The following is a 13,243-nucleotide window of genomic DNA, read 5'->3' as shown; positions in this document are numbered from 1 at the left end:
GGTGTGAGGAAAATAGCTGGAAATGCAAACACGTTCTGACACTACCTTCCTCTTCTGGACCACCTTCCCACACCTGCCCCACAGACACAGTGAATTCAAGCACTATTTTTCTCACAAGGGAGAGGAAATTACTTAGTCACAGCATCACAAAAACAAACACACCGCTAAACACATTCTTTAGCCAGAGTTAAAGAGTCCAGGATGTGTCCTCTCTTATGCCTGGTTTTGAATTTTCCTATCTAAATTTCTCTCTCGGATCCTATACTCTTCCATTTTCTTAGTGAAATTCCTAGCTCTATGCTTCAGTTCACCGCCTTTTCTTACCATTTGTGCATGTTTGCCCATGCGAGGTACTTACTCTCCCCAACAGTACCTATCCCTAAGGAGCTCACGTGTGGAAAGTTTTGTCCCAGGGAAAACAAACCGCACTGTGTGCACGTAAATTAGTAATGGCTGCAGAAAAGAGCAAAGTCCTTGTGACCTGGAGAACGGCGATGTTCAATTTGGAGTACTCCACGTGTGTACTCCGCACAAAGTAGCATTTTGCTTCTTTAGCCTTGAAGTAAGAGCCTGTTTCTTCTCAGTTTCTGTCACTGTTCTCTCAGTCTCTTTTTGTCGTGCTGTCCTTTCTCTCACCTGCCTGCATTCAAAGCACCACTTCTTGCACTGGTTCCTTTTTTTTTTATAACGTTCTATCAGAAACATACATTTGCATACTCTGCCCATCTATCTTGCTACCAAGTCCCCCAATAACTAATATTTCAGGTTGTTCAAACCGAGTGAGTCTTTTCTAGAAGCTGTTATTTAATACCTTGAGTTTCAAAATCTCCTCCGAAGTTTCAAAAGGCAGACCTAACCACAGGATAAAGCTGACATAGGTAGTGATTGCTATATCTCAGTGACCTGAGCTACTTTGTCAATCTCCAATTTTTGTTGTCGTTACGCAGCATTACTGATATACTTCCTGGTGGGGTGTGTACATATAAGCAAGCCCTATAAAGGGGACAGAAGGGTGATGAGGAAATTGCGCCAAACTCAGAAGTCAGTCATGTGCCCTGGTGATTGTTTTCAGTTAAGGCACCTGTCAAATGGTTCTAATGTAAACCTGTTGTGTGAGGGGTGATGGAAAGATGTTAGCAACAGCTGTTTATAGAGTACCTACCTACAGCAAGACAAGGTACTAAGAACTGAGAAAATGCAAGGATGAATGTTCCCTGATTTAAGGAGTACAGATTCAGTATCATAGAGATAGCACCTGCAGAGTTCGAACCCCAAACAGGGATGGTGACGGAAGGTATCCTGGAAAGACCCATGTGTTCTATGAACACGGGGTACTATGGCTCCATATTGGCCCAGTAACAGCCCGAGCTCAGGGTAAGAGAGAGCTGTGACTGCATCCAGGGTGTGTCACTTGCCAACGCCATGGCCCAAGATAATGAGCCTTTTTGAGCCTCAGATTCTTCCTCTGAAAAATGGTTAACACTACATACCTTATAAGGTTTTGGTGAGAGTGGGGATCTGTCTGTAAAATGCTTAGTGGCATATCAGACACAGCACCCCCTGCTGTCCATTGATATTACTGCACCTCCACGCCTTCCCTGCAGGCACCCCACAGCCACGCTGTGCCGCATTGCTCAACATTTCCCAAAGGTGCCGGGCACTTCCTTCCTTTGCTGGTCTCCTCCCGCCACCTGAAATACTCTCAACAGCCTCAAGCGCACGTGTGGAAATGCTATGCATGATGACAGCGTCAGGTCTCTCCCTCTGTCAACTCACTTTAGCGAAAGCCCTCACTGCAGAGGGAGGTGTGCGGAGAAGCGACTTTGGAGCATTTATCGCTGTGTAATTCACCTATTTTCTAGGTATCTGTTTAATGTCTGTCTTCCTCACTAGACCATTCACATTTATATTTTCCTTAATGGCACTGACTAGGCACTTAAGATTTGTTGAATGCATGAAATAATGAATAAACAAGTGGATTAATGAAGAAACATGTGACTAAAAGAATAGGGCACGGATGAAGAAAAAAAAAAAAAAACTAGTTTAGTAGGAAACTTAACCTGATAACTAAGTGTTTAAAAAAACTGAAGAGGAAAAATGAAAGGCAGAGAGAAGTTTAGACCAAAAAAGTCTGTAGGGTGTAAACTAGGTCTTCGTGGTGGGAATAAAAAATAAGAAGCAAAATCAAGAGGTATCTGAGGAAGTTAGGAAAGGATCAGGCATCTGAGTGAATGTGCATCTCATTTCAAGACGGACTCACTAGATAAAATTTGTTGGAGTCCGGGTGGGGACGGGGAAGGAGTAAGGTTATAAGGGCAGGGAGCTCGTGAATTCACCGTTAGGTGAGAGGAATTCAAGGGGTAGGTGGAAATGTATTACAAATGTCTAGTAGGTGGTTTGACGGCAGGTCTAATGCAGAAGTGACAGCTTACAGATAAGAGCACTATATAACTGGAAGGCATTCAAAACCCCCATGTTCTCTTTGGGCAGGGGTAGGGAGGGAAAACAGCTGCAATAGTGAAGGGGATAAATAAACCATCAAATGATGGACACACACTCTCCATAGTTAATAAATAATCGGACAAGTTAAGGTCACAAAAGCAAGGGAAGGGACAGTTAGCAACAGGGGTCATCAAAAGTGTTGAATACAGTTAAGAAATCACAATGGGGCTTCCCCGGTGGCGCAGTCGTTGAGAGTCTGCCTGCCGATGCAGGGGACACGGGTTCGTGTCCCGGTCCGGGAAGATCCCACATGCCGCGGAGCGGCTGGGCCCGTGAGCCGTGGCCGCTGAGCCTGCACATCTGGAGCCTGTGCTCCGCAACGGGAGAGGCCGCAACAGTGAGAGGCCCGAGTACCGCAAAAACAAAAAACAAAAAAACCCAAACAAACAAAAACGGAAAACCACATGTGTGAACCTCAAAAGAGAAGTTTCTCTAGAGTGGTAGGGGCAGAAGGCAGGAAACAGGAGGTTGAAGTAAGAGCAGATGGTGAAATGGTGAAGGTGTGGGAAGTAAACCACACTTACTAGTAGTTGGGTATAAAGAACAATGGCTTGAGAGAAAAGTGATCATTGTATTAGGATAACCAATGACAAACTGGTTTCAAAGCTATGCTTCAAATGAGTCTCCATAAAGGAAATCCGGACTGGAGGGCAGATAACTGACAAAGGAGATGGGTAACAGTGACCTCTTGTCTGGATTAACTTCAAAAGACCAGGACATCTTTCTACTTAACCACAGACAAAAAAGAAAATTGGTGAAAATACAGGGAAATCTGGAGGTGAAGAAGTGAGGAACTTGAAGACGCTTGTATTAGTTCATTGGCTCTGTTATGTTCAGGGAATTGGGCCAGAAGCAAAGCAAAGCCATGAGGTGAGAGTAAGAGGATGGAATTAAAAAGCAAGAGAAGCCTGCAGTTAGCTGGGCAGGGGGAACCACCGGTCAACCTCCATATGGGGCATGAAGACTGTGTTTCTGACAGTTAACATTTTTCAGGGAAACCGTGAGAGCCGTTACTAGTCTTCAAAGAGGAAAAGCAAACACGTTTTCAAAGCAACTCTTTTTCAATAGCCTACAAGATTGGTTTACATCAATTTTTTGTGCATGTAAAAAACGCACAAGTCTTTAAATAGCAACTTATACATGAGAATAAGGTCAATCTCAGAAAATGGACCAAATGTATCCAAAGGTATCAATGAGTTCTCCTCTTTAAACTAGGTATTAAAACACCCTCAAGTTGCATAGTTGTAAAGATCAGTACCAAATAATTATTCTCTTGTTGATACCCTGAAGGACACATTTGTGGGGTGGAGAAAGAATCCATAGGAGAGTCCGTGGAAGTCTAGCTAACCCCTTTCACGCTAGCCCCCTGCTGTCCTTGGGCTAAACAGGTCACCCACCCTGAGTTCTGAAAATCTCATCCTCCAGATCAATCACTTTCTTTCTTCAGATAATATCTCACACTCACACTTAATTGATCTTTTAAAAACCTAGGAGGATGCACATCCAAAAACTCTGGAAGGATTGTTGTACCACAGAAATTCAAAGATGTCTCCTGAGCCAAACGTCCTGAAAAGGGAAAACTTGGAGTTAACTGAAGCCTGATATTAGTCATCTGCATTTCTTTAAAATGAGTGATTAGAAGTGTTGCCAAAACGTGTGTGTGTGTTCACAAGGATGCGATAATGGTGGTGAGATTATCAGAGCCATGTACTCTCCGTTCACCTCCAATCATTATTTCTTTCAGCTGAAGCTTTCAATGTACCACATTATTCTGTTTAGAATAAAATAAATTCACATCAATGTTACAGCAGTAATAAGCCTTGGGCTGGTGGGGGGGAGGTGGGTGTGTACACTGTGGAGAGGCTGTGTGAAAGGAACAAGGAGATCAGCAGCTTCTCGGTATAACTACACCTGACCTGGAGTAACTCTTTCTAATTCAAGAGAATCGGAGACTCCTTTACTTAGATTTGTGAAGGAAAGCTTTGTTCAGTAATAGCTTATAGTCCCCAGTGTGGCCAAAATGAGGCCTTTATCCAACAAACTCAGAGCATCCTAGGAGCATAATGGCTGTCAAGCAGTCCTCTACTTTCAAGCAAAACACTCAAGACAAGGCTGACAAATAACTGCATCACCAGAGGTAGTATTCTTTTCTTGCTAAATACGGCAATGCCCCAGACTCCTTACTTTTGGAATTTATCTTATATCTAACCCGAATGTATGCGCGCTAACAGGTAAAGCCAAGCTAGATGACATAAGCACTGCCTTGGAATGCACGTGCTCCATCAAAACCTTCACTAATGTCAAAATGACTGCATCTCAAAACTGTAAGATGTTAGAACTAAAACAGCCTAAGAGCTCATCCAGTGGCTTAATTACCTCTCCATCCTTCTGTCCCAACCCGGTTTCACAAGGACCACAGGGCCCTTCCATTTCAGGGCATGGCCCTCTCTGTTCACAGTAATCCTATTTGAAGCAAATACATATTTTCAGATAAACAGACTCGATAAAATAAAGAAACCAATTAAACCACTTGCATGTAAAAATTCTAGGGTATACAGAATTACTTCACTTTTCCAGTCATCCTCCACTGAGTAAATACTATTAGAGACGGTTTACAGATAGGTGTGGTTGTGAGTTAAAATCAGAGGAAAGAGAAAGTTAATTTAGATCAAGAACTGGAGCCTTTCATTTACCCCTCAAATCCCTAGTCATAGCCCTTTAGGAATCTGGAAATATAAATTCTCCATAAAGTAGCATGAACTAGTGTTCCTTTAGTATGGCATATTAATTTGCTGAAAATAGTCATGATTTTTCTTTTTTCTTTTCAAAAGCCTTGTTTGATCCAAAGGTCTTAGAAACACTTCACAAACATCCTTTAAAGTTGACAATCTGGTGTGAAGGCAAGCATGACTCCTATCTTCTTAAAAGTGTAGCCATTCCATTCATGGCATTGACCTCTTAACTGTTGGGCCTCAATGCAGGGGTGGGGCATGTAGGGAGGGCGTGTGGAGACAGTGAGATGGGGAAGATTTTTGTACACGGTGGTCACAGATGCAGGCTCTGGAATCAGACAGTATGGGTTGAACAGGATCTCTAACTTGGCTGCTCTGCTCCTTAGTTTCCATCATCCAGAGAATGGAAACAAGATGACTATCTACTTCACAGAACAGCTGAGATCATAAAATGTTAGTTAATTCATGACAACATAAGAAATCAAAAGTTGGCTGTTACTGTTCTGAAGTGTATGTAGCATAAAAGGTTTTTCAAAAAGTATGCTGTCTCTCTAAACCAACAAATAAGTTAATCTTCTAAAAGTATAGCATCAAAGTGACACCTCTAGATGACTAACAGATGGGGATCATCACCTGACTTTCATTTCCAACTGAAATTACCCAAATTCATGGCTTGATTTCAAACCCATGATGCCAACAAAATGCTCAGGTAGTTTAAATCAGTGGTCTTCAACCTTGAGTGTGTATGAGCATCACTTGGAAGGCTCATGTGAAACTACAGGTGAGGGGTGCACTCCTGAGTTTCTGATCCACTGGGGCTAGGTTGGTGCCCAAGAAAGTGCATTTCTCCTGATTTCCCAGGTGACGCTGAGCTGCTGTTCTGTACTTTAAAAACCATCCTTGAAGATTATCTAACCTACACAGAGACAGACACACTCAAAACTCAGAAGAAAGAAGTAACCAAAACATATGTTCACAGCAAAGACACCTACCCAAGTGGATCTGCTGGTAACAGAAGGACACTACAGTCTGAAATATTGTACGAGTGTGTACACACGCGTGAGTGCCCACAATATTTACATGAAGGTAATAGTGATTCCACAGTCCCTTCATTTAATGATATATTTCCCCAAAAAAACAAAAGCAAAGTCAAAAGAAAAGTAATAATAACTTGTTTATATTTAAATTCTACTCAAGAAAAGCATGAAAGACACTATATAATAAGCCTGGCAATGGATACAACTGTTTCTCTTTCTTAATGTAATTTTAGAATCTTAAAATTTATAATGGGGGGAAACTGTGTCGCCTACAAAGAGTTGCTCAGACACAGATTTAAAATACTGACATTATTTACCAGGAAAAAAACAAAGAGCAAGAAACCTAACATCCCTAACGAGCACACATTACGAGTTAAAATGTGATTACTTGTTAAAAGGCAATATATCACCCAGTGTTGAGCACGTATGTTTCCAGGTAAATGAACATCTGAGAAAGCAAGTTTGCAACCTTCTCCAGGAAGCAGACGTTGACAGGCTTGATCTCCACTTGGATTTATCATTTTCATGGGAAATAACCCAAAGAACTCACAAAGCATCAACTCTATGGCAGGTTTCAGTAAAAAGCCACAAGATTTTAAATTGCTTTTTAAAAGATGACTTCTCACCCACGCTGCCCCATATTTCCCAAGGAAATAAAAGCAGAAGTCCTAAAAGCAGCCAGACAGAAACACAGCGTCTGCATAGCTTTGAGTCCACGGTGTCTGAAGGTAATTTCTGATTGTGAAGTCCTCTTCCTCTCTCCCTCTATTTCTCTCCAGAACACTCCAGACCCTACTGATGAACGCTCAGAAGATTGTCTATCATAAAGAGTGTAAACAGCTAAACTAAGACATTAAAAGGAAAATAACCAGATGCCACTCTGCAGGTTTTATTAACTACCACATACTGGATACATTCAAATCCTTCAGAATCAACAGAGTAACCAGGTAACTTTATCTCTAGAAGTATTTGACAAGTGTATGTATGTGCACTATGATGTGTGTGTGAGTTTTTTCAAGTTTTCTTAAAGTTGGAAAACTTTAATAGCAATATCAATGCAGGTACTTATATGGAATACAAATTAAAATACAAGCTGCATTCATGATGTTAGAGATAACCATTAACTTCTTCACTAAAAAAAAAAAAAATTTACACAGAACATGGAAATAAAATTCAAATGGTCTTACTTATTTTACCTTGAGTGTAAAATGAAATTTAATATAGATAGAGGGAGCCGAAATTCTCAATACCAAGAACACTTATTAAATAAGTTACAGTCTACGCAAAATGAGCATTCCCAAAGTAGAATTTCCAAAACCATCAGGGCATAAACAAAGGCAAATAGCAGTAGCAAGGAAGGTTAAATCAGTGATCTTGTGTCAAATACTAGGGTTTATTTAGGTTTGTTTGTTCATTTGTTTTTTTAAGTTAAACAGGTGAGGAGGTATTGAAAATTGAAGCCATATTGTGACATGAATCTTAACTTGTTCTACTTTCAGTAATTAAAGGATGGAAAAAAGAATTCCACTGACATTTGGGGGAACTTAGTGCTGGCTTTGTTATATTTAAACCTTTTAAATGGAAGCATTTTTTTTTAATTTAGATATTTGTACCTTAACATTACCATGTCTTATATTTAGGAATAACACTTTATATAGAATCAGTTCCATTTGTTTTTGACGAATTAAAATTTTACAAATTTCATTGTAAATTTCAAAACTTAGATGCCAAATAATGTATTCAAGTCAAGTGTTAATTTCCTTTATCGCTGCCTGTTGTGGTATAACAACCTATGGAACCAGACAAGGACATGATTTTGGTATTTTATTTTAATTATATACACTCTATAAATCTAGAAAGTATGCCCAGGCTGTTTTGAGGAATGCCATCTGATGACTACATACAGAAGCCATCTCCTTATTTTTTTAGCATTTAAAAATTTGCACTGAATGATATTCAAGAAAACATATGTCAAACCTTAAAATTTACTGAGCAAAGTTGGAAAAGAGATACACATGGGTTAAAATATTCGGAGCTAAAGAATAGTCTCTATGAGGCTGATTTTCGAATGGATGACTGAGCATATAGAAGCAGAAATACCTTCCAATTATAAAAGAAAAAAATGTTTTCTGCTTTTTATTTATTTAACAATTTTTCCACAAGTGATGTTATACAAATTTCTTTTCACTTTTTACTTTTAAAATTCTACTCCGCAATTATCGGTCATTTCTCCTTAGAACACTTTGAAGGTACTAGAGGAAATGAAGTCCAGGAACAAGGATGGTGTAGGAAAAGTGACTGTGAATAGAAACAAAAAAGTCAGAAGGCGTGGCAATGAAGCTGCAGAAGAACAAAGCACAGCCCGAGTATTTCTCTTCTAGTTTTTATGTATGTGCACTTTTGCCTAAGATCAATAAGTGTCCTATAAGAGGCAAACATTCAAAAAATAAGAGACACAAAGTAGCCATACCTTCACACAATGTTCTGCAGGCTATTTTATTTTGCTACAGATAAAATATTTGTCACCATGAAATATTTTGAGATTTAATTTTCTGTGTTCTTACCGTCCCAGTGAGGCTCAGACACCTCAGTTTTTCTGTGTTCTTACTAACTCCGACCCAGTGAGGATCAGACACCTCAATTTTTGTCCAAAAATGTTACCCCCCGAGATGAGAGTGAAATCAAATATCTGGGGCTGAAAATAATCACCCCCTCTGTCCCCCTCTAGGTAGCAAAGGAGAAACACAAGCCATGGACAACCTCACCACTGCGGCTGGGAATGGCAGCCTGTGCACCAGAGATTACAAAATCACCCAGGTCCTCTTCCCGCTCTTCTATACCGTGCTGTTTTTTGTTGGACTCATCACGAACAGCCTGGCAATGAGGATTTTCTTTCAAATCCACAGTAAATCCAACTTTATTATTTTCCTTAAGAACACAGTCATTTCTGATCTTCTCATGATTCTGACTTTTCCATTCAAAATCCTCAGCGATGCCAAACTGGGAACAGGACCGCTGAGAGCCTTTGTGTGCCAAGTGACCTCCGTTGTATTTTATTTCACGATGTATATCAGTATCTCATTCCTAGGACTGATAACTATAGATCGCTACCAGAAGACCACCAGGCCATTTAAAACATCCAACCCCAACAATCTCCTGGGGGCTAAGATTCTCTCTGTTGTCATCTGGGCGTTCATGTTCTTACTCTCCTTGCCTAACATGATTCTGACCAACAGGAGGCCCAGTGACAAGAATGTGAAGAAATGCTCATTCCTGAAATCAGAGTTTGGTCTGGTCTGGCATGAGATAGTCAATTACATCTGTCAAGTCATTTTCTGGATTAATTTTCTAATTGTCATTGTATGCTACACGCTCATTACAAAAGAACTGTACAAGTCATACGTGAGAACAAGGGGCGTCGGCAAAGTCCCCAAGAAAAAGGTAAACATCAAAGTTTTCATTATCATTGCTGTATTTTTTATTTGTTTCGTTCCTTTCCATTTTGCCCGAATTCCCTACACCCTGAGTCAAACCCGGGATGTCTTTGACTGCTCTGCTGAGAATACTCTGTTCTACGTCAAAGAGAGCACTCTCTGGTTAACTTCCTTAAACGCGTGCCTGGACCCATTCATCTACTTTTTCCTTTGCAAATCCTTCAAAAATTCCTTGATGAGTATGCTGAGATGCTCCAATTCTGCATCATCTCCATCCCATAAAAACAGGAAAAAAGGACAGGATGGTGGTGACCCAAGTGAAGAGACCCCAATGTAAACAAACTGAGGTAGTATTTCAGTCTATTAGTGTTTGGAACTCCAAACAGGCAAGCGCTATGTGAAAATATCAATACTGACTAAGAAGTAGCTGAGTTAGTAACGATAACTCTTGAAACGAGTAATAGAAGGTGACAAAAGCAATTTTCTTTTACTTGTCCGGTACTGAAAGCAATCTTAAAATGCAGAAAAGTAACTGAACATGTAGCTGTGTAGCAAAACAAACTGCACCCAGTCACCATGCCACATGCAAAACTACACAGAAGTCAGACGTGTAGATTTTTGGCAAAATGGGTAAACATATAATAACATTTACGGTAATTTTTAAAATATATTACTGATCACAACGCTATTATTAACTTATTGTAATCAACTAAGAATGATAAATCTGATAAAATCTTCTGACCAAATATTATACTTATATACTTATATATGTATATATACTTACACGTACTTACATATGTATATATATCCCAGTCCCTTAACCAAATGCTGACCTATTGTGATACTCATAAGTAACTGGGACATGCAAAGAACAGTAACTACTAACTTTTAATTATAAGTAAAAACTTAAGGGATTTAAACTAATTGAAATGGTAATTGATGAGACTAAATTTTTTTCTCATTAAGAAGATAGAGGTTTTAAAACTACCTTCTCAAGAAAAAGAGCAAAAATAGCAAAGTTATTAAAATAGTTGCCTTATGACATTCTAATGCCAAAAACTTATGAATATATCCTTAACACCAGAGAAACCAGTTTGCTACTACTTGGACAACTTCAGTAAATACAATACCATCATCAGTACTTATCATTATTAACTAGCTTCTAGAAACTGCCTGCGATTTGGGTTAATGAACATTTCCCTTATGAGAAAAACAAGTTAAATATGATGATGCAGTTGAACAGTATAACTATTAGCAGGAAAGTGATGAAAATGTCTGGAATTACCTGTTTGTGTAGATAATAAAAAAATTACATTAAACTCTAAAACATACTTTGTGGGAATTTCTTTGTTCAAAGACACTAGATACTGTGACTCATCTTTCATATACACCAACATCAAACAAACCCCTTTAAGAAAAGATAGCTGCCAACACAATCCGTTTTATTACACACTGTTGGGCAAAATCTCTTCTGAAGGTGACATCTCACGTCAATTAGTTCATATGTAAATGAAAAAATAGGTCAAACTTATAATGTAGTCTGATTCCCCACAAGCCATATTATTTTTTATTATAAAAAAATACGTAACACACTTGGAAGTGGACACGATTTATCTCAATTATTTAGGACCCTCAGAGGTGATTCCCAAATACAAGGCATAGAAACCGATATCTAAATATAATGTGAGAAGAAATAAAAATGGTGAGTTGTAGTAAAAGGAGGTTCACTGAACTCCAATAATAATCTATTTTATTCTGCTGAGTTAAATTTCAGTACATAGTTGAACTCATTTAACTCTCTAGATGGTATCTATTCTTGAGCGGCCATATTTCCTTCTCTGGCACTTCTGCAAGCAAGCACTGGATGTCAGTGGAGATGCACATAGAGGCATGCATCAAAAAAGATGCATATTCGACCTACCGCTGGGGCAAAGGCAGCAGCCATTTCTGCCAGGTAAACCAATGCAATTCACTCTAATGTCACATGAGTAAGCACATTCTGTAAGAATACCAGGATATTTGAGCTGCAAGAGAAACTAAGGATCAACTAATCGGACCATCTTACTTTGTATATGGGAAAAGTGAAGGGCAGATTTACTCCTCAATCCAGTCAAGTCGGGGGTAGAGAGTGGATGAAAGCTGGCCACCTCACGGTGCCAGGATCACATGAGGTGTCGGGAGACTACAGGATGGGCAGAGATTTCCTGAACAATCTTTCATTTTGGATTAAACTCATTCACTGAGATGACAATTTCCACAAGAGAAAGGAAAAAAAACAAAACAGAAAAGCTAATGGTATTACAATACTTTTGTGGAAAAGAAATTGTAAAATGTTTGGAATTATCTATGTTTTTATATATAACATGAAACATTTACATTAAACTCTAAATCACACTTTGTTGATACTTCTATATCAAACATCAAACTGATCCCATTCAAGACAGGCTGAGAGATCAGTATTTATGGAGCACTCATTATACACAGAAAATGTCACTATCTCTAGCTTTAATAACTTTAATATACACAATACATGTCACATTTCACAATAACTTCGAGAGACAGAAAGAAAGAGAAAGAGAGAGAGAGAGAGAGAGAGAGAGACGGAGAGAGGGAGATGCCAAATTTTGTAGATTCAGGTTCAGAAGATGAGACAAACAAAATGTAGTCTTGCCCATAGCCTTAGTGGCTAACAAGTCCTAAGGATGCTGGTTATTGGAAGTTTCTCTCAGTGGTTTCTTATATAAACAGTCTAAGGCAGACGTGACAAACTCTAGCCTACAAGCCAAATCTAGCCTAGCACCTGTTTTGTACAGCCTGTGACTTAAGAATGGTTTTTACATTTTCAAATGTTTTCAGGAGGAAAATCAGGAGGAAGAATAAAACTTTACGTCGCATTAAAGTATGAAATTCAAGTTTTTGTGTCCATAAGGTTTTATTAGCACACAGGCCACACCCACTCAGGTTTTATCTATGGCTGGTTTCCTGCTACAACAACAGGGTTGAATAGTTGTGACAGGCTGCGGGGTCACAAAACCTAAATATTTACTAACTGGCTATTTAGAAGATTGACAACCCCTGGACTAGAACTCTAAAAACAGGGAGAAAAGCCCTATGTAGAGAAAGAACCCCCTCTTCATGCCTCTCGATGTTTCAGCAGTTTTGCACCGAAAACACCTACAGGTTCCTACGGCTGACCTAGATGATCTGGTAACACCCAAAGTGGGAGCTGGGATTACAATGAGGCTGGTGGGAACTAAATATATGCAAGTATACTTGCAAGCCGATAAGTAAAGAGAAACAGCCTGACTTTTTTTTAGAAAATGGGAAAAGGGCAAGAAAAAAATCAATTTCCAGGAGAAATACAAATAGGCAATGAAAATATGAAAAGATATATATACCCTCACTAATAAATAAATTTATATTTACATGACATGGCTTTTTTCACCTGTAAGTTTAGAACTGATTTAAAAGATTTTTAGTAATAGTGCTGGATAATCCTACTTGGTGAGACTATAAATGGGTACAGTCTTTCTGGAAA

General features: G+C 39.2%; 2 protein-coding genes across 5 annotated transcripts in view; one reads left to right on the top strand and one right to left on the bottom strand.

Annotated features, from left to right (window-relative positions):
- Positions 1 to 11,032, top strand: part of P2RY12 (purinergic receptor P2Y12) — a 45,455-nt gene extending 34,423 nt beyond the window's left edge. For 2 of the 4 annotated variants that reach the window (XM_024769078.1, XM_024769076.1), the window contains exons 2-3: positions 7,051 to 7,218; positions 9,000 to 11,032. In XM_024769078.1, coding sequence (XP_024624846.1) covers positions 9,023 to 10,042 — 1,020 coding nt within the window. In that variant the 5' untranslated portion in view covers positions 7,051 to 7,218; positions 9,000 to 9,022 and the 3' untranslated portion in view covers positions 10,043 to 11,032. Of the gene's footprint in view, positions 1 to 6,095; positions 6,321 to 7,050; positions 7,219 to 8,559; positions 8,660 to 8,999 lie in introns of those variants that run through there. The other 2 variants (XM_024769077.1, XM_024769079.1) reach the window with 2 other exon arrangements.
- The window catches only part of MED12L (mediator complex subunit 12L), a 313,136-nt gene that overhangs the window by 75,277 nt on the left and 224,616 nt on the right, over positions 1 to 13,243 (bottom strand). The gene's annotated exons all lie outside the window — the stretch shown is intronic.

The sequence above is a fragment of the Neophocaena asiaeorientalis genome, unplaced genomic scaffold, assembly GCF_003031525.2.
Source record: "Neophocaena asiaeorientalis asiaeorientalis breed wild unplaced genomic scaffold, Neophocaena_asiaeorientalis_V1.1 scaffold118, whole genome shotgun sequence".
In the NCBI taxonomy this organism is placed as follows: Eukaryota; Metazoa; Chordata; class Mammalia; order Artiodactyla; family Phocoenidae; genus Neophocaena; species Neophocaena asiaeorientalis.
The sequence above is the reverse complement of the archived record's forward strand: the minus strand, read 5'-3'. Positions and strand labels throughout refer to the sequence as shown.